The following is a 27,253-nucleotide window of genomic DNA, read 5'->3' as shown; positions in this document are numbered from 1 at the left end:
TAAGGGATAGGTCAAATACCTTGTGAGGTTTCTTGTTGATCCATAAATTCTATACAGTATTTATTAATAACACGCTTGTTAATCATTTAGAAATAATTTTGATTGGATAAGAGTAGACCGTCAGCAAAATGATAATGTATTTTACAGTGGATTTTATTATGAATTTAATTACTGTCAATGTGATAATTATACTAGTCATTATTTCGTTTTACATAACAAATCGTTTTATTTTCCTTCACATTCATTCACACTTGATTTTCATGCGCTTATTTTTAATACGACTATCCAATAAATTAAAAACCAATCAATGTTCAATGTTTATTCTTTCTGCTGCAAGTGTAGATTCCGGGTTTGTATGTCGGCAAAAATGGTACGTAGTACGTCCACTTCCATCTGTAAACGAGAAAATCAATAAAAATGCGTATTGTGTATGCACTTTATAAAGTATGTATAACAATTATAATAGGTCTCTATACCTTCTCAAAACGTTCATTCCGAACGGAAAATCGAACGTATTGGGCACGTATTCTCCTTGATCTTGTCTGTCATCGGTTTCAGTATTTAATTCCATTTCTTTTGACCAAGCTATGAGTCCACGTTCCTCAGGTGTGCCTAGATGAATATATACATAATTTTTTAATGAATACGTGAGATGTATATTTAATTAATTTATTAGAAAAATAAAACTGCTAAAGTATATTCTCAGGGTAAATTTAAAAATAGCACCATTTGTAGCAAGTGGCGACATTTGCGACGAAATTTCGAAGTAGAGTTAAGAGGTACAATGCCAAACTACGTAGTGGCAAAATGCTTAACTTGGTAGTCAATTTTACCAACAAAGCAAACACGCTATAGACAATGCGCAGTGGCGCTATCTGATGTTGTCTAAAATTATTTGTAATTAGTAATCTGTTTATCAGCTTGAGCGTTTTACCACTATTTCAATTCGCATTATTTTTACATTTTTAGTGGGCTTAGCACTGTGATGATTCGTCATCAAATTACTCTGACGTGATTCGTATCAAATTTGCATTATATTCTCTGTGAAAAGTGGCTAGAGTCATCAGTTTTCTATATTTGCAGTAATAAATGAACTTTCTTTGTATGATGTCGATGTGGGAAAGTCTCATGAACATTTTTGTACCCTAAACATACGTGTTTAACTCCTATAATGATGGATTTCATGCTATTTCAATACACATACTTTCTATATACCTAATTCTGCAAGAATTATTTATAGCTGTAGGAAATATTCAATTTTCTATATATTCATTTTTCGCATAAAATGCATGTAGGTAATTTCCTTATATCCTCAAAGTATCCTTTTACATCCTTAATTAACATATTTTATCTTATCTTAAATTCTTATTACAGATGGTGCAATCCAAGTTCGATGAATAATCGAAATTCTACTATACTTGTCTAAAATTCAGAAAAACTATTTTATACAATACCTGGTATAACATTGTCCAACAAACATCCGACTACACCTCCAACTAAAATTGTCGTGCTAAGTAACACCGTAAATACACCGTCCGCTATATCATTTCCGGTCTGTATCACGTCCGAATGTTTGATCATCCATTTCGACAACACCTGAACATATTGCCGAGTAAATTATTATTTTTAAGATTAAATATTTTTATTTAATACAGAATAAGTTAAATTAATGCCCGAAAGGTCTCACCAGTGGGAAGAAAATGGAGAATCCGAGTATGTAAAGGTTCCTCGCCGAATTCAGATCTACGTATTGCAACGCGGAGAGACCTGTCAAACGAAAACATTTGCATAGTTGTCAATCACTATCATCCCTGGGAATTCAAATACTAATCGTTTTACCGAAGGCACAAATCATCCCGAACATCACGCAGAATATTCCGCCCACTATCGGCTCTGGGATGATAATGAACACGGCACCGAATTTGCTAATTAGTCCCTGAAGAATCATTAATCCGCAGGCCCACTGGATCACTCTGCGGCTACCGACTTTAGTAACACCTGTACACATTTTAATCGATCATCGATAATGTTCTGTTTACGTTTCTAGTGATTCTCTTATTTAATATAAATTAAAATGTATTATCGAATACTTTATAGATTGCGTACCTATCGTTCCAACGTTTTCACCGAAGGTGTTGGTGCCATTTCCGCTGCCCCATAAGCCAGCCAACATGGTGCCAAGACCCTCCATACCGATACCACGGTTAATTGCATGCACTGGAGGCGGAGGAGCGCCTAGAAATGAATTTACATTCACTTTATTAGAGGTCTAGACTGAAGATCCTAGAGTTATGAATCTGGTACCACGCACCACACATCCTGGACGTTGTAGGATAATAGCTTATAGATTCTACAGTGCAAGCTAATACTCCAGCCAGCATACCAAGCACGCCAGACAATGTCACCGTAGGAGTACCCCATTGACCAGGATAAGGGACCCTAAACCATGGCGATTGACTGATGATTTTCAGCTTGCTGTCGGCCCTCGCTGGATGACCCACTGGCAGAGCATCGGTTACGGTTAGAATTGTGCAGATTATCCACATGACCACGATCGTCAGTAACACCTGAAATAGGCAATTAGTTTAATCCTTTTCTTCTAGTAAATGAATAAATAAGAGAAATGTCGCTGTTATTACCGGGAACAATTTGAACAGTTCGAACCACGTGACTCGTATCCCCTGACCTTTACGGTATATTAGAATTGGAAATGGCACGTTCACCAATATTTGCGAGTACAGTGTTAACATCAAAATCGTTCTAAAAAAAATATCGCCGATCAATTTGTTGCTCGGACAGATTTAGGTAATCTTAAACATACCCAGCTGCAATGCCCCAATGCTGCGACGCTGCATCAGCTGCATTCTCGAAGAGGGACAATCCTACTAATGAGACGGTCGGCACGATCGTAAGCGGCGTTATGAATTTTAATAAGTATCCGATAATTCCTACGGTAATGTATATTCCATTGTAGATTAGTTCTTTGATTTTTAAGCGTTGTTTTATAGCGTTCTTGAATACCTCCAAATCCAATTACCACTTGGAACAACGCCGAAACAGCAATGGCACCTGAAAGCTCTCTCATTCTGACCTGCCACAGTTCGGTTCGATTCTCTGCGGACATTTCGTTCATCACTTCCGGCGCAGGGCATTTCCATTGTGGAAGATTCAATATCGCTAGGGTCGGGACTAAAAACGATATGGTTCCTCCTTGGACTAAAGGTAGCCTAAAGAATACAGTGTTAATACAGCAGACGGTATTTTCTTTATTTTTACTTCATGTTGAGATACTTGCAAAACCAAATTGTTTTGTTTCTCATGATGAAATACTTCGGTTCTCATTGCATTTGACGCATGCAATTATTAAACGACTAATGTAGACGATTCAATCTTGAATTGTACTTCCTAACTCTTGATATATACTTTTACCCAAAGACGTACAGTAAATTCTCTCCGATTGCCCTTCAGGTTGTAAACAAAAATGGACAATTTGGAAAAACTAGATAAAATTATTGGAACCTTGCATCTTCTATTTCGTTTTCCCACATTGTATATTGTTGTTTATAGCGTGACGGACAATTGGGAAAAATTTACTGTATTTTTAACATCTAGATTGGATCTTGAGTCTAAGTGCTGTCATACATAATCTTTCTAAAATTCTATGAGAGGGTTAATTAATTCCTCGAACTGGTTTTAAGAACTATGGTTTCCTCCCACTAGGCTAGCTTCAAATATAGAAATCATGAACAAAAGATTCCGTTGAGTTTGCCGTAAGATGCCATAAATTCCGGAAGAATGATCCGCGGCTTCCGGAATTGCAATGATCCTCTCGCTTCGCGCAATAAAATTTGAACATTCCAACAAAAAGGTAATGTGTTCCGAGAAACTGTCGGGAATTGCTAACGATCTATAAATCTTGTTAAATAAGAGTACATGGCAGTCTCGTCAACAGTAGAATGACGAAGTATGAACAAGATGCTATGTACATCCACTGTTGGTGGGTGCGGAGCAAGCTGTCTCGAGTATTGAATTTTAAATTCATGTAAATCGTGGATGCTCATACTTTTAATTACTTTCTTGTTAGAATAACCATTTGTGTTGTTTCAAGATAATTTTATGCTACTCAACAGTTGTAAATCAATCAACGGAATGATAAGTCTTCCACTATGTCATTAACACATGGAAATTAAATATACTAGAATTTCAAACTTTGTTGAGACTCTTCTGAAGCACTGAGAATATTTTCCTCGTAGAACTAAGTGTATGCATCGTGGACCCTCGAAAGACTGGCCACGTGGGAAAGAGTGAGTTGTCGGGCATTGAAATTCTATCTGTCCCAAGTGTGCAAACGTAGGCGGTCGGATCTCAAGGGCAGGTCATAAAACAGACGATAACGAAAAACACGTCGCTAGTAAGCCTTATAAGCGACCGCTTTCCTGAAGTGTTGCTTTTAGAGGCAACTCTCCCCTTGCCGGAACCGACAGATACGATATCCCAAAATGACGTCTATTTGTAAACTTTCTACAATTTTTCAATTTCAATTTAGTATCATAAAAACACCGGTGGATCTTGAAGAGCTCAAATCCGAGATTCAGTAACACTGTGTACGAGATACATACGCGACCATAATGCTAGGCGTCTGTTAAATGTCACTAATCGATTTAATGGGCTAGAATGATTCGCTGCCATGCCTCTTCGCCAAGCTTAAATTGCTCGATTACAAACACTTGTCCCATAAACCAAAGGAAGACAAAAGAGTGCGATTATTGCACACTTCTTGTTGATCTGTTAAAATGAGGATTTGATGATTTGTTAAAACAGCTGATCAAACTCATAAATTTTGTAAATCGTGGTGAGAATGAAGTACCTGCAGCCTATAACTGTCTGAAATAGCGTCACTAATCCTGTAACGAAGATCATGGTGGAGATTATGTAGCTTCTCGATGGATCATCCTCTGCCATGCAAAGCGCCGGAGTCAGGATAAAGGGGATGGAAACGATGGCTCCGATCATGGTCAAATAGTGCTGGAAATGCCGATCCAATTTATTTTCGAAGTTTCATTAGATACGAACGGATTAAGTGGAATTATGTGGTATACACGCGACACGATTATAGCAATCTGTTTCGGAGTCTCGTCAAGATTATCTTCATACCGTTCGTCTTCTAAACCGTTCGTCACAATAGATTTTCTGATAAGCTTTATCTAACTTTTAAAACAGTTTAAGCTCCAATTTGACGGCAATCGTCGTAAATTAATTTTTGCAAGTAGAAATTTGAAACCGCTATTTTATCTTTAGAGATAAATAACGAGACGTACAATTTCTATTAACTTTGTAAACACATATTATTACGGACAAGTATAGTAAAGGTTTACGTTTGAATATTGATTAATTTCAGAATAATACCTGAAGAGCCATGAACAGACAGAGGTACCATGGTGGAACATCATCGATCCCGTATGTGAGATTCGCTCCTCTCTTGTTGTTGTCAACTTTCGTGCTCTCGGGTGGACAGTTTGAGCTATCTAGATTCTGAAGCGATAAAACGGGTCATACGTTACGAAAAAATAATTAGACCATCGATTCTCTCAATTAATTCCAATTTCTCACAAAAAGCACGACACAAATTCATCGATTGCAGAATAGTTCTACTTTTTGGAATTTTCCATCGATTTTAATGCATAAAATTTGCAATCTGCTTATTATGAACATCTACTTATATTTAATATAGTGTCATATATAAATATAAAGAAATATATTTAACTTTGTTAGTTTACACGACGGAACGATGAAAATTTAATGACACGTTAATAATCAGAATAAGAAAAAAAGTTTCGTAAAATTAGACCTGCATTAATCGATAGACCTACGGGAAAAATACTGCGGTGGCGAATCTAACGTTCTCAATTGAGCACATTGTTTCCGTGCATATCAAACAATTTTCCGATTCACTGGAGACTGTGGTTTTCCGACAGAGTCATTACTTTTCACTCGCTCATTCGAACGAGCTGCATTGAATGCACTTGGACGTGGAGATGCAGTGCAAGAAACGTTGGTCGCTGCAAGGAACAGGACACGATCCCCGCGCGAAAATATTTGTTATTGTAATAAGATAGTTGGTTACGTAATTATGCGGTAGAACCGATTCGATCTGTATAATTGTATCATTCGTTACCAGAGAGCTACGTTGCCACATTAGCGAGACACAGAAAGATGCAATTAAAGGAAATATTAGATAATCCAGATCGTGTACTTATGCAAGGAATCTTATTAGCTTAATGGTTTATCGTCGCGGATTTTCTCGGTTCACGGTCGCTGTGAAATCCTGATTATCCGAATCAGCTTCACAAATCTCGGAAACTTATTTGTTTGCACGGTACAAACTATAAACTTTTATGCAGTTTAATGTTGCTCCCATTTCAAGACAAAGACTCTTAACTGTCTGTTTCATTCGTGATTTCTAGACAGTAGTTATATCTTTGAACAACATGCAAATTTTCTAAGACGACTGCACGATACAAACATTGTAAAACTCTTCATGTTCTTTTAATCATTTTACCAAACCAATAATAGTACAACAATCGATTTTCAATCATGAATTTTCTGTCTTTAATGCATAAAATCCGCAGCCAAAAGATCACAATTTTTGCGATCTCCTATATGCAGAGTAGTAGCCGATTGAATTCACGATTCTAATAGGAAATAATTAACATGAAAATATGGATTCATTAAGGAACATTAAACAACAATTACGTAATCTACGGGATAGTGGATCCAGCATCAAAACGACTAACAAAGGAATTGCTTCGAATCGAGAAAACTTGGTGGAAAGATCGAATAATGTTTATAGCTTCCGGTTTGTTTAAATTGAGCAAAAAAAAATTTAATAGTTCATAAACGTGTGGGAAATGAATCACGATTGCGTTTTTTTAGCGGTAGAATACCGATACATATCAGAAACGAGTAATAAATGGAACACGTGCCCACTTCGTAAGATTCAATTCCCGTGTGTGATTAAAATCCTATGTACGTATCTCGTAGTTGCAGACATTTTAGCATAGTAGATTTATTGTGTGCGCAATCTGCCCCTGCTCGAGTTGTTACAGATCCGATTACGATCTAAATATATATCAATAAGGTATTTCTATGGAACGCGGTTGCTAGAGTTCACGATCAAGTTTACTAGCATGTAATTAATCGTAGTCGTAGATTATATCAGTAGCAGAAACATCCAGCCATCCAAATATTATTCTTCTCGATTCGACACTAAGATTAGCTGGCGATGGCTTGATTACTTTAAAATTGTCGTTTGAATACGTCACAGTTCAGACTGACGCTTTGGCTTTTGTACGATAAACAATGAGCTATGATGGGATCAAGTTTTGTGTCCGAAAGATATTAGCAAGAGTATTAACAGTTCCAGAGTATAAGAAAAAGATCGAGTTCAATGGAAAATAGTTTCGTACAGTCGTACAGCGTTTATGCAAGTAATATTAAGATTGTAGGATAAATAGTCAGTTGTAAAATAAAATTTTAACTGTTACGAATATCTGAAGAATTATAGTAGAATCTCGAACTTCTTCCAATTTACAAATGAAAGAATATCATTCGTTGGGCGGTCGATTTACGAGTTTTGACATTAGAGCTTCGATAAATAATATAAAATTACTAAACAATGTACTTTATTAGTTTCTTGATACATACATCAATCAACAGGACTAAGTGCACTAATCCAGTAACTAAAAAGGGAATATTATCGCGTTTTAATTACTCTTAATGACGTTTGTCAGCCGCTTGAAAAGGATTCGAGGATGCAGGATTAATCGCAACAATGAAGTTATTATAAAATTTGTTGACTTACGAGCTCGGTCATCTGCATCGTTGCCGCAGGCATTTCACGATCGTGTTCTCACTTAAATAGTTTGTAATTAGGAGTGCGAAATTCGACCGAATCCCATGAAGAGCACCTGGTCCTGCGAAACCGTCGCGGAAGTCGAACTACTTCGCCGTTGGACCAAACGGACATCCACGTTAAACCGATGTTAGCAACCGACTGTGTTAATAGACACGATCGCTCCTTAATTTATCACTAAATGCTTCGCTCAAAGACGAGGCGATTCCGAGATTCTACGTATAGGATTTTGGTAATCGGTAGCCGGTGAATAGTGGCTTCGATATACACAATCCGATTACATTTAATTGACGATAATGAACATTGTCGACGAACGTGACACACATGGCAGAAAGTTTCCAAAATCGTCAATTTGCTGATTTACGCCTTTGCAGATCTGCACGTTTAAGATTTGTATTTTTTTTCAAGTTACGGACCAAGCAGTAAAAAATTTTTCATGAAAACAGTGTTTTTACAATTTTTATACAATTTTATAACAGAGTTATTTACATTTAGTTTCGCTAATGAATGGCGAAATGTATGAATTGAAGATTTGCAAATAATAATTAAGATTTGTGCACAATTCTTGACGCTTTAGAATTAGAAACTGCGAAATAAATGTATAATGTTAATTTGGTTCAATCACAGAATTTAATTGAACAATGTATAAATATCAAGTAATTGTACCCTGCAAAAGAACCTGTTGGAATTGATTGCTGCAGTAATATTGAAAACGTGATATCCAACAAGCTAGCAATAATTCACTTGTTATTTTTTTTTTCATTACAAATTACATAGTCTCTGTCATCGCAAGGCGCACAGATTGTAAAATTAAATCTTAACCACACGTATCCATTCGCTGCCAAGAAATTTCACGTGTATAAGACACTTCATTGATAAAAATAATATTATCTGCAGTTCGACTCGAGATCAAATAATAAAATACTGATAGGATCTTAGGTAACAGAGACCCTCTTTGTCCGTAGATCTACGTTCTACGCTCAAATAGCACGGAAATAGTGCAATATAAATTGTATACGGCATCAATGTCAATGAATTCGTTTAATTTTTCTAATAATCTTTTATTATTTTCCATCGCACTTTACTATAAATAGAATGTTGTTATTATTTCGATATTTATTATTGTAAGTACGACGGAAGATAGTTATTAAAACTGTACTAGAAGATAAATTACCATATGACATTATCATCTTATATTATATGCATTTAATTTATCGAAAATATAAATGATAATGAAATTAAATATTGCTGATTATGAAGGAGTGGTTTGTAGCGATTTGAATTTTTCGCGGAATTTAAAAGGTGATGGCGCACAAGTCGACCAAGCACTTTAGAATACGTAACCTCGATATTTATATAGACTGTTCAGCATAACCTATCGTGTTGTTTCTCCTGCGTTGCGTGTCGTAAATAGTGATCTCAGAAACCGGTGTTTCATGTTTTTCTCATTGTTTTTAATAATATTGTGAGAGAGCAGAAATAAAAGATTGAAAAATGGATGATTTGGAAGAACCGATGGATGTGGAAATGATCCCCATCGACGATGAAAGTGAAATTGTTTATCCTGACCAAACCGACGTGAAAACATTCAATGCGAAAGATGTACAGGCTCCTGAGGTAAGTCGGTAACAGAATTAATATTATCGATATCAAACAATGAATATGACTAGCTTATCATTATTATTTAACGTTAGAATATATATCACAACTACATCACTAAGCACGAAAATAAATTTTGTGGGTGATGCACTACAAAAGTGCTATCATGTCTTTAGAATTCGCAGAACAAAAACCATAAAATCGATTCTACCAAATACTCTGATAGAGTTAGTGTTCATTGCATTGTCTGTGAAATTATCAGCTTTGATTATAACTTGTTGTTAATCAATTATTTATTGCAAGGTTGAATTGTAATGTATGATATTGCTTGTTTCAAGTACAATGTTTAATGTAGTGCATTGGTTTTATGTATATAGAAAGAAGTGGAAAGCCGTTATGAAAATCGTGGTGGTACATTTACGACGGGCATTGATATATTTAGTAAAGAAGAGAAGTTGAAAATGGAGGAGAGAGCGAAACGCTTTGGGTTAACTGAGAAGGTGAACAGTAACTTATCAAATCAGGAGCAGGATTTGTACTCTAGGTGAATTGATATTGTGAATTGATATTGTGCAATGATTCTATGATTATGGAGTATACTAATTGTGATTTTTAGTATGGGTATTATAGAAGAGAACGAGAATACCAAAAACATCAGGAGGAATGTGATACACATGAGAGGAACAGAAGAAATGAGCACTAAAGATGTATTCAAGTATTTTGAAGATTATGCTCCAGCATCTATAGAATGGATCAACGATATTTCATGTAACAATAATTTGTAAGTACTTGTTAATCAGAATATGATACTGATGTAAAATTTGTTAAAGGCAATGTGGTATGGTTGGACAATGTATCAGCAGCCAGAGCTATGTTGGGATTGTCAAAAAAGATTGTGGGTTTGGATAAAACGAATCAAAAAAATACACATACAAATGATAATCCTGATGTCGAGAACAATGTAGCTAATGAAAGCTGTACCATAGATATGGAAGATGATAATGATAGTACAAAAGACTTGTCACAAAATGACTACATAAGCATCAAGGATATAGATTGTCCTTTGCCTCCAGGTTTATGGAGAAAGGGTATAAATTATCCGAAATCCAAAGCAATATTCCTTAGATTTGCTACTAGAGCTGACAAAAAACAACCAAATGCAGAAAAAATGAGTGATTATTACAAGAAATATGGGAATCCTAATTTTGGTGGTAATGGCTATTACAAAGACACTCTTTAATGTATAACAAAGATTAGTTAATACAAAGTTTCTCTCAACAGGTATCAAAGGCATTTTAACCGAGTCTCGTAAAAGAATGTACAAACAAATCAGACAAAGCAAGAAGAGATTCAAAGAAGAGGTTCCCGAAGATTCTAAAGATATGAAACGCGTAAAGAATCCGTGGGGAGCTTTGTCGGAGAGTTGGGGTCTGAATGACTTTGTAGAAGACGATTTCGGAACAAAACACGATCAAAAGGATCAAGGGCGTAGTGTAAAAGAGAGACTGGGTTTGAAGTATCCAGCGAAAGAACCTGCACCTGTAGAGGAAGAACAAGAAAGTAGTGAAAGCAGCGACAGTGAAAACGATTGGTGCAAAAGGAATAAGGTATTACGGATGCGAATGCACGCGGATGATGAAGAGGAAAAAATACACAAGAAGCGCGCGAAGATCCGGCAGCAAGTCAGTAAACTGTCTATTAAGGGCGATTAAATGCTTCGTATATGGAGGGAGAATTTGTTGACATGTTTATTATTTATTTATAGACACTGTTGAACAACTTAACCAGGGGTAGTGATTTACGATCGAGGCTTGGCAGACCTCGTCAAGAAACGCAATTCCGTGATGCAATCCAAGTGATTGTGACAAATACGAGTGCAACAAAGTCGAATTCTTTAAAGGCTGACGACTCGGAGGTAAGTCGTTAAAGTCCACTTATGCTACGAAGTCTGCCTGGCGAATATTAAACACAGTTTTATTACACAGGAGGAAGATGGTGAAATTGTAGAGGATGAAAAAGTTCAAGAGAAAGAGGAAGGTGAATGGCAGGAGTCCGACGAGGAAGAACAAGAAGAGGAGGAAGAGGATGAAGACTATAGTGACAACGACAGCGACGGACCGGCAAAAGAAGTTCAAGGGCCTAAAGGCAGTGTGATAAAAGTGGTTCAACACAAACCTCGTGTTCAATCCACCGTGTGGGCTAGATTGAACAATGTAAAAAGCGAAGTCACCGATAACTCTGTCAAGGAGAGGTAATATTTTTAATCAATAATTTAATGATTGAATACGACGCCAATTTTCTAAATGCAATATCATTTTAAAGACAACCAAGAGTACGAGATTTGAGGAGTACACTGAAAGGCGGTGACCTTCGATCGCGAATCGGTAATCACACAAGAGGACGTTCTCCTTTGAGGATAGAAGTGAAAAATGACAAATACACAGAAGGGAGTGAGTCAGAATAATTGTCAATTATTCAAAGGAATAGAAATGAGAGACACGGTTGTGATGTTATGTTTCATTGATAAAGGCAGTATGGTGCAAGACTTTATAATTGGTGTATAAAAACAAACATAGAAAGTGCACTCATTACTCATATAATTGTTGTTGGACGTTAAATAAGTCATTTTCAGGTAGTTTAAATAGTATTAAGCTTAAAGTTGATTTTTTGTAAAGCAATTATGTAGAATAATGAATTCAAAATTTTGCAAGGTTTTAGTGATTGTAGAATTTTATACTTTTGACACTGCCGGTAGATAATCGAAAGTTTCAGGATATTTACTTTAGTCACATATGATTAATGCATGTATACTTATATTCATGAAATCTTCCTAAATTTCTTATTTCTACTACCTAATTTGAATTCGCTTTTATAACACTATCGATGCTCTATATTAGACATCATCTTCCTTATCTTGAAACGATATAAGATATTAACGAGCGGGTAATGAGTGCTTCCTGGCATGTATATAATTATTATTTAGCATAAATAATAAGAAAAAATCGGATTTTCAATAACATAATCAATACAGGGAAATGCAACATATTTTTTAATATTTGTTTGTGTAATTTCAAAATATTCGACAGAAAATTCTGAGTGACTCAAATGTAAGAAGGGGAAAAAATATTTTCAGGCAATTTGCGATCGAAAAAAGGACAGATTTTTATCTTGTTGGAAATGAAATTACACAATCAAATATTCCATTAATTGTACATTAAAAATATCGTAATTTTAGACTTTATTTCTCATTCGAAAAATCTCGATAGTAAAACTAATTGGAAAAGGAAAGAAACTCGATTGTACATAAAAAAATAAACTTGTATGCGATTAGTGCGATACGTACAGAGCATTTAGAGTATATTTTCCTTATGTATTTTGCAAATAACTGAGATACTTCGAGGTCTGTGATTTCTTAGAAATGTACATTTAAACAAAAAAATATGATCTAATCTAATAATCTAATTTTTTGTTAAACAAAATGTTGACTGTACTTTTTTTCACATATCCTTCGGGACAAACGATAGTCAACGAATGGGAAGTCGAGTTAAAATAGGGTTAAGAATAAATAAATTGTGACATCAATTCCGAATAATTGACCAATAAAGCCGCTTTTATATTAGCACAATAATACTTTGAATAGTCATTTAAAATACAATAATTGATAATTACGATCTCAATATATATGTATGTATGTACATACATACACACGCACACACACACATGTATGTATAATATATATCATTTACACGAATAACAATTATTCGGATAAGTGGCTGAAGTTTAATCTAAAAATGAAAGATTTTTCGTTGAAGAACACAGTGGATTATCGGAATATAATTCTTTAGCCGCATTCATAGATATCTACGTCACTTTGAATCTTTATACTAACATATTATCTTTTTCTAGTCTAGAAAAAAACGTCTTTTATATCATTTTTGCGCCAGGACTACCAAACATCTCAGAACAATCTATTTTATCTAACAATCATCGAAATCATAAAAATTTGGTAAAAAACTATTAAATAAATGCATATATTTGTGCGCGTACTTCGATAAAAATCCTGTCAAATCTCAACAAATGTACAACCTCAAGTTTTATATAATTAATTATAAAATAGTTACTCCGACTGCTCGGTAGTTCTAGCATTAAATTCACTTGAAAATGCGTAAAACTGCTCATCAACTAGAAACAAACATAATATAGTTGAAGATACTAACTTTTATGAATGCAGCTGGAGGCACGAGGTAATTCAAATGCATTAACAAACGAGATACGATATTTCTGATATTACTGAGCGTTTTCTAAATACTATGTGTACATGCGTATATGTATATACACATATACACATATAATTTGTTTATAATATTACACCTACGTGCTTTATTTCCATTCCTAACTAGCTTCTCTAGCTGTGTGAATCGACAATCTAAAATGATGTATACATTTCTCATAACAGTTCGTTAATTGCAATGGTCTATCTGCTTGTATACTAGTTTCGGCACTCTACTTTTGCTCATCACTGCTCGTCGTCTCAGAAATATCAATCTTATTTGCTAAAAGGCAATCGTGCAAGACATCGTAGATTTCGTTCCTCTATCTTACATAAAAACTGTTAATAATTGTTCTCTAATTAAACCACGCGTTTTATCGTGTGTTATCTCTCTCTCGCATATGTTATTTTTTTCTCTTTCTATCTCTCTCTCTCATTCACGCTTTTCTTTGTATCTTTTTTTGTTTTTGTTTTTTTTGTCGTATCACCGTTTTATCATAAATGACGTATAACATTGAAAATTCATAGACGAAATATCTGTTTTCAATATTCGGAATATATAAGATATGAACCGGCAACAACAACAAATACACGCAACGTTAAGTATATATTAGGCCTGATGATATTGATCAGATTTCTATCAATTTATATTAAACGCTACGATCTATCGTTGCTCGCATTCGACTTGCATCCTGTACCCGTTTTCTACGCGATAATGGTGTTTCAATTCAGATTCGTCAGCTTGATTTTATCTGCCGGCAATTAGTTCCTTTCACAGTCAACTAGAAGATTCATAATCATAGAACATACTTCTATTAATTAATCGCGCTTATCTCGATTACGATGATCTTAAAATATCTCTTTCATTGTTATACGTTTCTATAAGGTATAAATTAAACTCTATATTTCGAGGAGTAAGCGAAACGTATTTTACTACCAGAAGAACAAATTTTTTTAATGATAGTATGTATCATGTCTGAGAAGAGATCAGATAATTTTCTTCTGAAAAACTATGTTACTTGAGAGAACTTGGTTGATTTTTTAATGAAATTATTATTGATAAATTTATTGATGATACCTTCGTTTTCAACTATTTTTTTCATTATTATTTCTGTTAAAAAGCGCAAAATCTTTTTTAACGGGCTCTTTAGCATATTCGTAATTAGAAAAGAATCATGTTCACAAATACCGGATAAAAAGATCGAAAGCAATTTAATGCATAATTGTACTAATTGATGGAAAATAATATACGAAGCTTTTGGAAAACAATGTAGAAGACAAAACAAAGAATGCGACTGTGAAAGACGATTTGCAACACCGATATCGCGAGTCGGTTGACCGGTCCAATAATTTCTCCTCGGTTTTCTCGAGGCAGCTCGTGAAAATTATTCGAGAAACATGTCGCAGTGCTAATCGCTCGACGGTTTTTGTTTAAATGCTATGAAACTGTGGATTAACGTTAGATTACATACACGTGTATATATTCACGAAAGTCTGATACATAGACACTGTACACGCAGAAATGATTTTTTCAATATATGAGCTCCGCTGGAAAACAGTCCGCCATTTATACTCTCGATGTTACTTAAGTTCGCACGGAGTTGATTGCACCCTTCGTGTCCTGGACCATTTACGCAATTGTCGTCGTTTTCTTCTAAATACTTCGAGAAGCATGTGTAATGCGTTTACTAACTATAAATATTATTTACTATCATTTGGACATAACAGCAACACTTTAAACGAATTAGCGCGTTACAACTTTGAGGAGTTTCGAGAGTCGAGAGAAGTCTATTCTATCAAATATTTAAAAATGGTTACTAAATAAAATAATGCGGATTTTAGTTCAAGATCAACATTATCTGAAATAATTAAATTAAAGAAAGACAAATCGGGTAAGAAACAATTTCGTCCTCCATTTCTCTCAATAAGTTGAGTTTCTAATATCGAATATTTCGAGCATCCATTTTTATCTCAAACACATAAAATTCAATAAAATACAATAAATCGTATGTTTAATGGATCCAAGCAGATTCCGTTCGTAGAAATGTTTTAGCGAAGAACTACAGTTCAAAATACTTCCAGGACACGAGAGGTTAAAGAGAGAAACTTGGAAGGATACGAGGAAGAAAGAGTTGATTCAATTCACCACAGATTATTGCCCTTACAACGAAACGAAGTAACACTGAATTGCATCAACTGGAAAACTGGTTAAAGTTTGTAATACCCGTATAATTGAACGTGTCTGTGGCATATATCGCCTCCGTTCAAGGCTCTTGTTCAACAATTAATTAGATTTCAACACGTGAAACTATGGAGTGAATAAATTACAGCTGAGAGGATCGTTGTACTTTCCTCAGAGACTTTCTTCCCGTATTCCCATGCAAATCGACTTTCAGACAACTCGAAAGCACTGAACTACTCTGCCCGTTTCCGCTAATCGCCGTTCATCATGAGACTCATACTTAAACTCTCAATTGAATCTCAAGTTCGTTAAACAATTGACCGTCTAGGTACAAAATCAACTAGCTTATTTTACAATTATTGACATCAACAGAAGCGTCTTCGTTGCAGATCGTTAAATAAATCAATCGTTCGCAAAGGAAGTTTCAAATTAGTCTACTCCGCGAGCAACTACGAAGAAATATGCTTTTTGCAATCGTTCAGTACGATCGAGCCGAGAAATACGATCGTTCCACACCTCAATTAAACGATAATGACGTACATGTGCCGATATAATTATGAAAGTGGTTCGCATAATTTTTCATTTCTTCAAAGTTGATTCTCCCGGGGTTTTCGTGGGACCACTTTCAGAACTATCGGTCCACATATTTGCAAAACTGATGAACATTCCTCTTCGATTTCACGGCATCGCAACGCGGTTCTCTAATGGAACTAAACATGTTCCACATAATCTCGGCTGATTACTAATTTCCATAGATGAAATCACCATCTAAAAATCCGGCCGACGTCAACGGTACGGTTATAGTAACAAGGACGCGAAGTATAAAAAGCTTTAGATCCTTGTCTTCGTTGGAATGTGCTACGTTGCCTCTGTTTCATTGAAAGTTAGAAAGTAACAATTCATTTTTAACAAACGAAACAACAATATCTGAATTGTAAATTAAGAGTACCGAAATCGTTTAAATTAAAACCAATTTTTGCAATTTTGTTTAACGGACAGATGCGATTAAATTCCCGAAAGTGAATGATGATCCTATCGGATCTTTTAGTTCCATTAGATTTCCAAACTCCTAATATTCTCGAACTCATCCGTTTTCCATAATCTACTCGTTGAATTAATCTATTCGAGCACACTTTGATTTCTCTCCGACGATACGGACAAAAACAGCGGCAAGGCTGAATCGATAATCCAATAGTCTTCAAGGCTCTGTAAAACAAAACATGCCGAGAAATCGAAGAGGTCAACCCGCCAGGCAAGCGTACAACGTTGTTTTGCAATGTAGCTTTTGGATCGTCGTAAAACGGGGCACCGTTCGAATCGGAGATAACCAGATGTTACTTTTTCGGCCCAGATACGCGCTGTCGATCTTCCGGACAGATGACTCCTGTTCTGCGATCTTTTCGCTTATTCGTACAATTATTAATTGACGCGATCGAAGCAAAAATCATGACCAAAGAGTTGAGCGTATCTGGGCTATGCTTCCACGGAGACTCGCTAAGAAAACGCATCGATGTCTCGAGTGGAACAGAGACAGACACAACTTTTATTCGAACAACAAACGACGAATAGAAACAGTAATAAACAGACCACGGACGTTTATGCGTTCACAATGAATGTTGATGTTGATGAAGTAAATCGCCATCGTATGAAGTCGCATGAAGATCCGCAGCCCAGTGATAAGTATAAGCGAGAAAAATTGTTTATCTGGCGTTTAATCGTGACAAAAGTTTGCTTGCCCGCCTCTGGAGCGGAGGTCGTGCGAATTATACACACACCATCGACGTGTTTATCAAGATCATTTTATTGGATGCATCGAAGAACGTGAGATCTGATAGCCCGAGGGAGGCAAAGTGTTTCACACTGAATATGTTTCTGACGTATCGTTATTATTTCCTTCCCCGGTTTTCTTCTACTGTTTGTTTTCTTTTTGTTTTGCGCTCCTGCTAATCTATCGCATTCTCTCCTACACACACTCTTTTTCTCTCTCACTATTAACAAAATTCCTCGACAACGACCCTCAGTTCATAGAACGGATCGCCACCGCGGATCACATCGAGATTTCCTTTCGGAGACAAGAATAAATATGTCTTTCTTTCGCCGTATCCTCGTCACCCGATTGTCATCAATTAGCAAGATTCTCCGAGCCACGCTAACAATCTTGTAGACAATGGAACCCGTGCACTACCAACGTCTTCGGCTACGGACATAATAAGGAGCCCCTCGACGAGACCGTTTTCGATTTTTTGCTGAATTGTTCCAAGCTCAGCGATTTAAACGGTAATGTTGTTTAATCTCACGTCGATTCGTTGCCATCTCGGTTGCTAGTGCATCGGTCAAAGATTCCTCTATTATTTCTGTTCGTTCGATTAATATCGTGCATTAGCTGATGGTTCTCAAAGCAAACGTAACGGAGCTTCATTTGGTACACTTTACCATGTCTTGCGCTTGCCTCGATTGACGCTCGCAATTACTCTGTCACGTTCTTTTATCACAATCGGCTAAGCTTTTTGCCCATTGACAATCGCACCCGCGTATAAAATGGAGCGCACGACCGGCTCCAATTTTTCCCGGCACACGTCAATTAGGAGCACGTCGAATATCAAACAAGAAATCGTTAGAACGTTACAAGTACACTTAGAGCGAAGAAACAAGAAATCGAAACGAGAACGTTTTACAATACACCTAGAACCAGCATGGTGAGAGTTTGAATAACCGAGCAGCCGCGTGCAGGATGGACGCCGGTTTCCCTAAACTTTAGCTCCTAAAGGATACTAGAAAACGAAGAACGTGTATCTCTGGAATAGCGTAAAACAATCTCGCAAGATCGTCCTTACACGAGAAACAAAATTGGGATACAAAAATGGAACGAAACAAATGGGCGTGGTATACGTATTTCTAGCGTGTAAAGTTAGTTCGGAAGTGTAAAAAAATATAGAAAAGTACGCATAAGACACCATTCAAACAAACACCATGCGCTTCGCACAATAATGGCAGTATATCAGTGTAATAATACCAGTAGATTGTGAAACAAGACGCAATTAAATGGCTCAGAAGAACTGGAAGCTCCATCGAATGCAATTAACTATGAATAAACGTTTGTTTTTTTCTTCGCTTTTTTTTTTCTTACTGCGCCACTCACACGCGCTCTCTTTCTCACTCGCACGAGCTCCCTCTCTTCCAGCCTTCTTATCTAGCGATATCTCTCACTTTCTCTCTCTTTCGCGCACTTCCCTCTCTCACTCTTTTTCCTCTACAAGCTATATAGTTCAATAAAAGGCAGAAAAGAACTTCTGCAAGGTACGCAACTACCGTAATAAGAATGATGACACTGGATTACGTAACGCAAGGAAACTATCTTCGCAAAATACTTCTCGGTGACTCTTTCTTAATGGCTGTTTGGTTGTTTTTCTTTTGCGGTACGCTCTACATCACGCTACTGTCTCTCAATGAAATTTTGTTGAGGAAATTTATTCAAATGACCCTCCCTGATTTGGAGAAAGTATACATACAAAGTTTTAAAAATTATTCGTCAGAGTTAAAAAAAAGCTCTCGAAATTGGAGCGAAAAGAATAACTGTCGAATATATTTTTAAATTCTATGTTATATTCAAGTTCCATTAGAATCGAAGGGGGTCATTTAAGCAACGCTTCTTCAAAATAATTGTAATAAGGACTCCGTTGGTTTGCGCAAACTGCGCACTCGGGATTAATCATAAATAACTTCCATTTGCGTGTAGCGAAAATATGCTAAATAATAGTTAAATAATAGTGATAACAACGATTATTGCTACGCTTAACCGAGGCGAAGAGTATAAAATAAATTAATTGTTAAATGTATCTTAAATCAAGATAAATTTGAACAAGATGAACAGAAGTTATTTGTGGCTCGATCTAATACTTTGTTCGTACACAAGGTGTTTCCACGCGTGAAATGTTTCTGCTTGTTAATTAATTTATTTTTTTTTTTTGCTACTGTTCCATCGTGTTCACACCCGTTTTAAAACACACAGTCTATTAGTTTTCAAATGGAACAACATTCGTACTGTTCAAGCAAGGGATTCGACCATGTTCAATCGATGTCGCCAACATTCAGGTATACACCGGTCTTAACGACAATACAACGCTTTGAGAGGCATCATATAATTCTTGGTATTATGGACAAGCACACCCTTCTTGGAGTTTCCTCTCTTCATACATATGCTTTCTCTCTCGCTCGCTCACATAATTTTCTCATCAGTCGCTGTGTTACGTGGCTCAAAGTATATATTCTCCACAGATGAACACCGCGTCCATTCTCACTCGGCAATTAAATCACAGACAATGGTATGACAGTGATCAACAATATATAATCGTCAACTAGTGTTTACCTATATAAATTCCGGATAAATAAAAGTTATATTGTACAAATTAATATTATGCGTTCAATGTAACAAAAAAACACTGTATTTTGTATTCCTTTCGGTAGAGACATGCGAATGTACAAGTGTGTATGCGCGGACACTGCGGTTTTTTGTTTCTTTTTCCTTTTGTTTGTTACCGATTGTTGTAGTTTTGTTTGTTTGTTGTTCTTTTCGCTTTACCTCATTCACCGCTTCCTTTTTTGCCCAATAACCGCTGGATCGACCTGTTTTCTTCTCGATCAGTGTCGCGTTCGAAGAGCTTCTCTTTTCTTCAAAAATTCGATCGAGTGAACAACTGTAAATGAAGTACACTTCTGTTATTATGACGCCTTGTCTTCGCCTCCTTTTTGGTCATCTTGCACACTTCTTGCAACTAAAACGTGGTTATTGTTAGTATGTCGAACGCTGGTCGGCTGTGAATTTGGTATAAACGTTGGTACCAGTAGACTACATAGCGTTTCCCTGATGATTCTTCTGGAACAGAAGAGTCTCGTCGAAGATGTATTGCTTTAAAACTTCCTTTGGAAGATCGTCCAACTCCATGTCAAATTTAAACGGCTCTTCCGCAACAGGCTAAAACAATTTACATCTCAGTTGCAGCATAGAATTTCATTAGTCACAATTCATTGGATGAGCGATTACCTCATCGGAAGGATCGTAATATTGTTCTAAATATGGATGTGCAAGCGCATCTTCCACGACAATTCGTTTGTTAGGATTAAATGTCAACATCTTATCTAGAAGATCCAAAGCCCGTGGATCTGCGGTTGGGAAAAGAGTTGTCCATGCAACCTTTGGTTTGTATGGTAATGACTGAAGATAATTCCGTGCCTAAAGTAAAAATGTACAAACAATAAAGTAAATCATTGAATTATGCTATGAATACACAGAAGAACAATTTCTACTTTTTCGTTAACAATGCAGTCAAGATCCTCAGCAGATGGTGAACCAAGAACACCCAATATGTGGTTCAGTTGGTCTAAGTAATGTTTGCCTGGGAATATTGCTCGTCTTGAAAGCATCTCTGCAAGTATGCAACCAACAGACCAGATGTCTATAGACTTTGTATAGCCCTATGAAATGGAATAAACATAACATAAGATTATGTCTAAGTTACAGGCCTAACGTATTTCTCATGTTTGTACCTTCGAATTGAGCATTATTTCTGGAGCTCTGTACCACCTTGTTGCTACATATTCTGTAAGGAAGCCAGCATGATTGTGTTCTGGATCAGCAACTCTGGCTAAACCAAAGTCACAGATTTTAAGGTCACATGTGGTATTCAACAGAAGGTTGCTAGGTTTCAAGTCTCTGTGCAACACATTTGCTGAATGAATGTACTTCAATCCTCGTAGTATTTGGTAAAGAAAATAGCATATGTGATCGTTACTAATAGCCTAAAATTGAAAGAGATTTAAATTTGTTGCTATTTCAGTCTGCCACTTATTCTTATTATTAATATGCTAACCTGTGTTTTAAGAAGTTTATACAGATCTGTTTCCATCAGGCATTGAACAATATATACATCTTTCATTTGTTCTATAGTAGGTGCCCTTAATATATCCCTTATATCTATTATCTGTGGAAAAGAAAAGTAAATTCAAGTCAAGTTAAAAATATTTATGTTGCAAGTTAACTATTGAAGACTCACATTTTCATGCTTAAACCTGGTCAAAATTTTTATTTCCCTCAAAGTTCTCTGGCTATATGTCTGATGTTCAAAAGGTGAAATTTTTTTAATAGCTACCTTTGTTTTTGTTACATTGTCATAAGCAGATCTGTAAATACAAAGTACATAATCATAAATCTTTAATTTTTTAAATAATTTTCCCTCATTTTAATCTAAGAATGTTATCCGTCTTGGTCAATAACCACACCACAGGAAGTATTTGGTCAAGATAAAAAATTTTCTTTCTGCTGAATTAAATACGATATTTTAATGAAACTCCTAATATTATCAAAATGACAAATTTCAATTCTTAAACAACACAGTGAAATACAAAAAATTCGATCAAGATAGGATCGTATGAGGTGTTAATGGCATATGACAAATTAGACAGTTGTATAATCTTCTGCTGTCAAAAACAACCTAACTCTACTCGCATGTATCTCCGAAAAAAAATTAAATTCAGCGATAGATAGATATTCGCTATAAATGTGGCGTTCATGAAAGTAATTTCGATCTCGTTAACGGCACATTGATAAGAATGATAAGCGAATGATAAGGGACAGGGAACAAGGAAGTCGTGACGCTGCATACAAGTGATCAGGAGTTCGAAAGGGTGTGACAATCGTGTTTAAAACTGGCGCCAAAAGGCGACAATACATAACGATGAGTAGCGCTTAACAACGGGTGCACATGATGCCAGAGCAGAAGTAAAATCATGAATACGTGTCACAGAACGAGAATGCAATTGTAGAAGCAGCGATTCGCTTGACAACTATGTTTTTGATTGTTTATCTTTCGGCCTGTCAGCCAGTTGATACACGGTCGAAAGTATTCGTCAGTAACTAGGAGAAGTGACTCGAAGACACTTACACGACCATTCCATAGGCACCCTCACCCATGTACGACAAATTTGTGTACCGGGGGCCAACCTCGAACGTTTGTCCGCGAACGACCTCGCAATTCGGATTTACACTTGCAGAACCTTCGCCCGCCATTTTGACAACTATTTTGCGGCTCCGGCAAAGTCGGAACGAGCCTTGCTTCTTCGCCGACTCGCCACGAACGACGTTGTAATTAGATGGACTTATAAACGGTTTTTACGTCGCTTATCAAAAAGTTGTATCAATCAGTTCTCGAACTACACGCTAGAGGAAGTTCAGAAGTCTTGTATCATTCTAGTATCACATCCGACATTACCGATCGTTTCCTCATTCCATGTAAATTTAAAACGTTATACAAGCTAGTTATTTTTGTGGGCAAATTATTTTGTCAAACCATTAGAAACAACTCAGATAACATGCTGGCCGAGTCATGGATCAACCTGTATATTTTTCATGAATTTTGTAGCTTCATGAAAAATGAACAAAAATATATGCTTCTTAATATCGAATTATTCTTTATTTTCACATTTCTAATCCTTGTTTCGCTTATCACATACAAAGTATATCATATAACAAGTAGTAATAAAGTAAATTATTTACTCCATATCATCCCAATCACAGAAATTTAGATCTACTTCGCTGAGTTCACGTAATTCTTTCATTTCATCTGCTGTTGCATTATTATCTTGTATAAAAGGGGTTGTACTTTCATTACTTCCAGTCTTCAATGTTGTTTCTTCGTCTGTAGCACTTCCAGGTGTAGCATTAATTGTAAAGCAATCTAAAATTCTTTGTTTTGAGTCTAAATTATGTTTCGTAACATTAACATCTTTAAGAGAATAATCTTGGTCCAGGCCAACTTCGTTTAATACGTTCATCTTTTTTTGAATTAAAGGCCATAAATAATCGTCAGCCGTTTGTTTAGCGACTAAATATTGAATTAGAACATCATCGTCTTGGCCGATTCTATGCACTCTATCTTCTGCTTGGCACAATACCTATATGTAAAAATATATGATAATAATTTAAATAAAATGATTTCCTGAGAACATCTTGTTTTTTAAAAATTCTAATAAAAAATTGTAATAGTAAATGTGAATACCCCTGGATTCCAGAATAATTCAGCAAAAACTACGAGTTGAGCTGCTGTCAACGTAATTCCAGCATTTGCTGAGGTAATTGATAGCACTGCAGCCAAATAATCATCATGATTCTGAAACTTATCAACTTGGTATTTTCTATGCTCGGGATTTGTCTTTCCATCGATCCTAATATATCTATAATGTGTAATTAGCTATAAATAACAGCATTTATATTTTCATATTGCATAGATCGGAAAATTATAGTTACTTTATATCCATAGAGTCTGCAACTTCACAAATGGCATCCAATATAATTTGGTGGTGAGCAAAAATAAGACATTTTCGTTTATTTTTGAATAATTTAGACACGTAATCACTGAAACATTAGGATCGTTATAAAGACTACATTTAACACAGATTTTTGAAAAAACGACATTATATACCATATGGCTTTCTGTTTGGCAAAACTAGATTCATTGTAATATTGCAAAAGGGTATTGTGTCTTTCCATGCCATTCAAGCTTTTGTGTTCTAACTTTTTGCATATCTCTTTCATTTCTTTTGTAGAATCTTTTATTAAGTCTGCATCCAATATAATAACTTCCCTAAAATTCAATTTATTAGCACAATAATACAATAAATGCCCCTCAATTGGGAAGAGTAGATACAATTGTTTAAGCTTTGCTCCTCAACTTTACAGTTGTTGACAATCGGCAACTATAACAACGAGGCACAAAGTTCGCATAATCGCATCTATTCTTCCCAAATTGTCCATTTTTATTTACAAGCTGAAGAACAATTAGAGAGAATTTACTGTACATATAAAACTAAATATAAGTATTAATTCTCACCTTTTCTTCGATGGCAATTCATTCAATACTTTAGTCTTTAATCTTCGAATTACGCAAGTGCGTTTTAACAGTAACTGTAACTCTTGCATATTTGATGATCCTGTAAAATTCCATCCAAAGGCAGTTTTCTCTCCAGCACAATAACGTGTTCCATATTCTTGATATCTAATACAAAACTAATAATTAAACTTTCCTTAAAATTGATATGTATTACAGTTTACAAATATATTACGTTACCCCATGAAATTTGGCATTATAAGATTTATTTGAGAATACAGTTCTATTGGTCTTGACAAAGCTGGCGTTCCAGATAGTAGAACAATATGACCAGCTTGAGATGCTACACATTGTGCAGCCTTATATCTAGCAGTTTTAATACTTTTTAAGGCATGAGATTCATCCTATAAATGAATGTAACTATTTTAGAAAATGTAATCTTTTCCCCTATTGAATACAATTAAATTCTTTTTTTATATGTACCAGAATAACGAAACCAAAAGATTTACGTTGAAATGTGTCTATTGCTCGTACTAAGAGGTCATAAGATGTAATAACAATCTTATTGTCATCAATAAAGTCTTTTGCATTTGAAAAGTGATAAATGTAATGCGCAGGTACAGATGGTAAAAATTTGTATATTGCCTCTGCCCATTGGTATCTGAATTTTAAAATGTAAACTTATTACTCACACATGCTCACACAGGAAATATAATTTATAAAATTTGTCAAATGATGTATTTTTATATGTTACCTAACTGAAGATGGTACAACAATAAGTAGAGGCCAATCTGTTCTAAAGTAATGTGCAATTCCTAATGCTTGAACAGTTTTTCCTAAGCCCATATCATCAGCAATTAGACATCGACCATTTTTGGATATTCCATAACTATACAAACAGAGAAAGAATGGCTAATTATTATGAATGCAATATATTAATAAAATAATTAATAAGAATTACCAAATTCCATCACGCTGGAACGGCATTAGTTGACTTAATAAGTGTGCATCAATTTTCGATAAATCAACATTTTTATCATTGATGTCTGAACTACTATTGTTCCTAAATATCTATGAAAATATTTTTACGGAATATTATTATTCAATATTTGTTTTAATACTTTGTCAATATAATACCTGAAAAACCGTCTTTGGTAATCCAACTATCTGCACATCAGACTTAAAATTAATTAATGCTTTCATCAAGTTTTCATAATCCTTTAAATTAAAGTTCCATGTTTTAGTTTTTGCATCTGAAATGAATTTAATAATAAAATTATCAACTGTGTTAAAAGGTAATTTTAAATAATTAATGATTTTAATTTTATTACCATATGATCTACTTGGAACTGTTTTACATGCTTCTACAAGTGCAGGCATATAGGATGATGTTTCTAACACGAATCTGTCATCACTTATTATGTGACATTTAGCTGTTACACATGTTGTCTGGCCAAAGAAACTTTTTGTTCCTATAGGATTAAAACGTTCCTGTTGCTTATTATATTTTGTGTTGCTCTTGAAAGAATTATCTTTAAACTTTGTATTAAACCCAGCAGATTTATTCCATTTATTTTCAGTATTAATGAAACTAGTGGAGGGTATATTGTTTTGTATTCTAACAGAGCTGGACGCATTGTTTTTTACTTGTGCCTGTTGCTTACGTTGTACAGCTAATAAACGTTTTCTTTCTATTTCTTCATTAGAATAACTCATATCTATCGTAATTTTAATTTACTATACCATACAAAACGTAAACAAATTATATAAATAAATGAAGGAAAAATTTCGAAAATATGTTTCTATATATCAACATCACAACATGCGTATCTTGTCTACATATCAAAACGATTCGATATGTTAACGTTAATTTTTCAGTCAATCAGACACATATCCAATTATCTAAATACAAATTACACTACATTCGAAGCATTTTCACACTCTGTCAGTTTAAAAACATAATACGTATATTTAAACGTAATAGACAACAGGAGTATACACAGTATAGTAATGGATCCTGCACACCTTCAGGTCGCAGCCTGATCTGTTAGCGAGAATCGATATAGAAATCTTTTTGCTCTGATTGTTTGACAATTCATAATTGAGACAGGATCTACTGCGGATTAGATGCACAGTAAAATAGTGGGGACATGCTAGCTTAGGGAGTAAGAAAAGTATGCAGGAACACTATAAACAATGTAATATACTGTTACGTTATCACATTTCATGAGCGACGCGAACATAGGCACTTGTTTATATTACGACCACGCTACTAGACTATACGTTTCAATTTATGGCGGCAGGAGGGAAGTTTGAATGTATATACAAATTTATATCGCATATTTATATAGAGACATTGTATCGCCCGAGAGCAATAACCGAGAATATGTAAAGAGACAATGAGAGAGTTC

General features: G+C 35.4%; 4 protein-coding genes across 7 annotated transcripts; 1 reads left to right on the top strand and 3 right to left on the bottom strand.

The window, feature by feature from the left end:
• Positions 1-105: 105 nt before the first annotated feature.
• Positions 106-8,051, bottom strand: LOC144474353 (solute carrier family 23 member 1). Of its 3 annotated transcripts, none has more exons than XM_078189109.1 (13): positions 7,862-8,051; positions 5,407-5,532; positions 4,868-5,025; positions 3,022-3,227; positions 2,822-2,948; positions 2,640-2,760; positions 2,312-2,567; positions 2,107-2,235; positions 1,840-1,998; positions 1,688-1,767; positions 1,455-1,596; positions 477-612; positions 106-393 (listed from the first exon to the last, which is right to left on the bottom strand). In XM_078189109.1, the coding sequence occupies exons 1-13, from the start codon at positions 7,892-7,894 to the stop codon at positions 312-314; spliced, it is 1,755 nt and encodes a 584-aa protein (XP_078045235.1). In that variant the 5' UTR covers positions 7,895-8,051; the 3' UTR covers positions 106-311. The 3 variants fall into 3 exon arrangements, with proteins under 3 accessions (XP_078045235.1, XP_078045236.1, XP_078045237.1); XM_078189110.1 differs by lacking the exon at positions 7,862-8,051 and adding an exon at positions 5,871-5,987 and having other exon boundaries at positions 107-393; XM_078189111.1 differs by lacking the exon at positions 4,868-5,025 and having other exon boundaries at positions 107-393.
• A 1,235-nt stretch (positions 8,052-9,286) lies between these two features.
• LOC144473998 (uncharacterized) lies at positions 9,287-13,304 on the top strand. 2 transcript variants are annotated; one of them, XM_078188397.1, is made up of 8 exons: positions 9,287-9,529; positions 9,889-10,055; positions 10,128-10,279; positions 10,342-10,719; positions 10,793-11,193; positions 11,277-11,426; positions 11,497-11,762; positions 11,834-13,304. In XM_078188397.1, the coding sequence occupies exons 1-8, from the start codon at positions 9,407-9,409 to the stop codon at positions 11,973-11,975; spliced, it is 1,779 nt and encodes a 592-aa protein (XP_078044523.1). In that variant the 5' UTR covers positions 9,287-9,406; the 3' UTR covers positions 11,976-13,304. The 2 variants fall into 2 exon arrangements, with proteins under 2 accessions (XP_078044523.1, XP_078044522.1); XM_078188396.1 differs by having other exon boundaries at positions 10,342-10,722.
• Positions 13,305-20,389: 7,085 nt separating this feature from the next.
• On the bottom strand, positions 20,390-23,156 carry Rl (Mitogen-activated protein kinase rl). The gene is made up of 8 exons (XM_078188398.1): positions 22,902-23,156; positions 22,014-22,140; positions 21,831-21,941; positions 21,508-21,759; positions 21,268-21,435; positions 21,005-21,193; positions 20,803-20,935; positions 20,390-20,735 (listed from the first exon to the last, which is right to left on the bottom strand). The coding sequence occupies exons 1-7, from the start codon at positions 23,024-23,026 to the stop codon at positions 20,810-20,812; spliced, it is 1,098 nt and encodes a 365-aa protein (XP_078044524.1). The 5' UTR covers positions 23,027-23,156; the 3' UTR covers positions 20,390-20,735; positions 20,803-20,809.
• A 259-nt stretch (positions 23,157-23,415) lies between these two features.
• On the bottom strand, positions 23,416-26,989 carry Marcal1 (SWI/SNF-related matrix-associated actin-dependent regulator of chromatin subfamily A-like protein 1). Its single transcript, XM_078189153.1, has 11 exons — positions 26,174-26,989; positions 25,980-26,095; positions 25,804-25,913; positions 25,597-25,731; positions 25,326-25,503; positions 25,083-25,246; positions 24,846-25,010; positions 24,438-24,599; positions 24,263-24,370; positions 24,015-24,189; positions 23,416-23,910 (listed from the first exon to the last, which is right to left on the bottom strand). Exons 1-11 carry the CDS (start codon positions 26,556-26,558, stop codon positions 23,509-23,511), a joined length of 2,100 nt encoding a protein of 699 aa, XP_078045279.1. The 5' UTR covers positions 26,559-26,989; the 3' UTR covers positions 23,416-23,508.
• Positions 26,990-27,253: the final 264 nt, after the last annotated feature.

This window comes from Augochlora pura, chromosome 8 (assembly GCF_028453695.1).
Source record: "Augochlora pura isolate Apur16 chromosome 8, APUR_v2.2.1, whole genome shotgun sequence".
Taxonomy (NCBI): domain Eukaryota; kingdom Metazoa; phylum Arthropoda; class Insecta; order Hymenoptera; family Halictidae; genus Augochlora; species Augochlora pura.
The sequence above is the reverse complement of the archived record's forward strand: the minus strand, read 5'-3'. Positions and strand labels throughout refer to the sequence as shown.

Coding starts and splice junctions, on each gene's coding strand:
- LOC144474353 (XM_078189109.1), bottom strand. CDS start 7,894: ATGCCTGCGGCAACGATGCAGATGACCGAGCTC. Junction 2,761..2,821: donor CATTGGGGCATTGCAGCTGG/GTATGTTTAAGA, acceptor TATTTTTTTTAG/AACGATTTTGATGTTAACAC. Junction 1,597..1,687: donor TCTCCATTTTCTTCCCACTG/GTGAGACCTTTC, acceptor CAATATGTTCAG/GTGTTGTCGAAATGGATGAT.
- LOC144473998 (XM_078188396.1), top strand. CDS start 9,407: ATGGATGATTTGGAAGAACCGATGGATGTGGAAATGATCCCCATCGAC. Junction 9,530..9,888: donor AAGATGTACAGGCTCCTGAG/GTAAGTCGGTAA, acceptor TTATGTATATAG/AAAGAAGTGGAAAGCCGTTA. Junction 11,763..11,833: donor GATAACTCTGTCAAGGAGAG/GTAATATTTTTA, acceptor ATCATTTTAAAG/ACAACCAAGAGTACGAGATT.
- Marcal1 (XM_078189153.1), bottom strand. CDS start 26,558: ATGAGTTATTCTAATGAAGAAATAGAAAGAAAACGTTTATTAGCTGTA. Junction 25,011..25,082: donor ATAATGCCAAATTTCATGGG/GTAACGTAATAT, acceptor GTTTTGTATTAG/ATATCAAGAATATGGAACAC. Junction 24,600..24,845: donor GAATTGCCATCGAAGAAAAG/GTGAGAATTAAT, acceptor ATTGAATTTTAG/GGAAGTTATTATATTGGATG.
- Rl (XM_078188398.1), bottom strand. CDS start 23,026: ATGGCGGGCGAAGGTTCTGCAAGTGTAAATCCGAATTGCGAGGTCGTT. Junction 22,141..22,901: donor GGTGCCTATGGAATGGTCGT/GTAAGTGTCTTC, acceptor TTGTATTTACAG/ATCTGCTTATGACAATGTAA. Junction 21,760..21,830: donor ATAAACTTCTTAAAACACAG/GTTAGCATATTA, acceptor TTTCAATTTTAG/GCTATTAGTAACGATCACAT.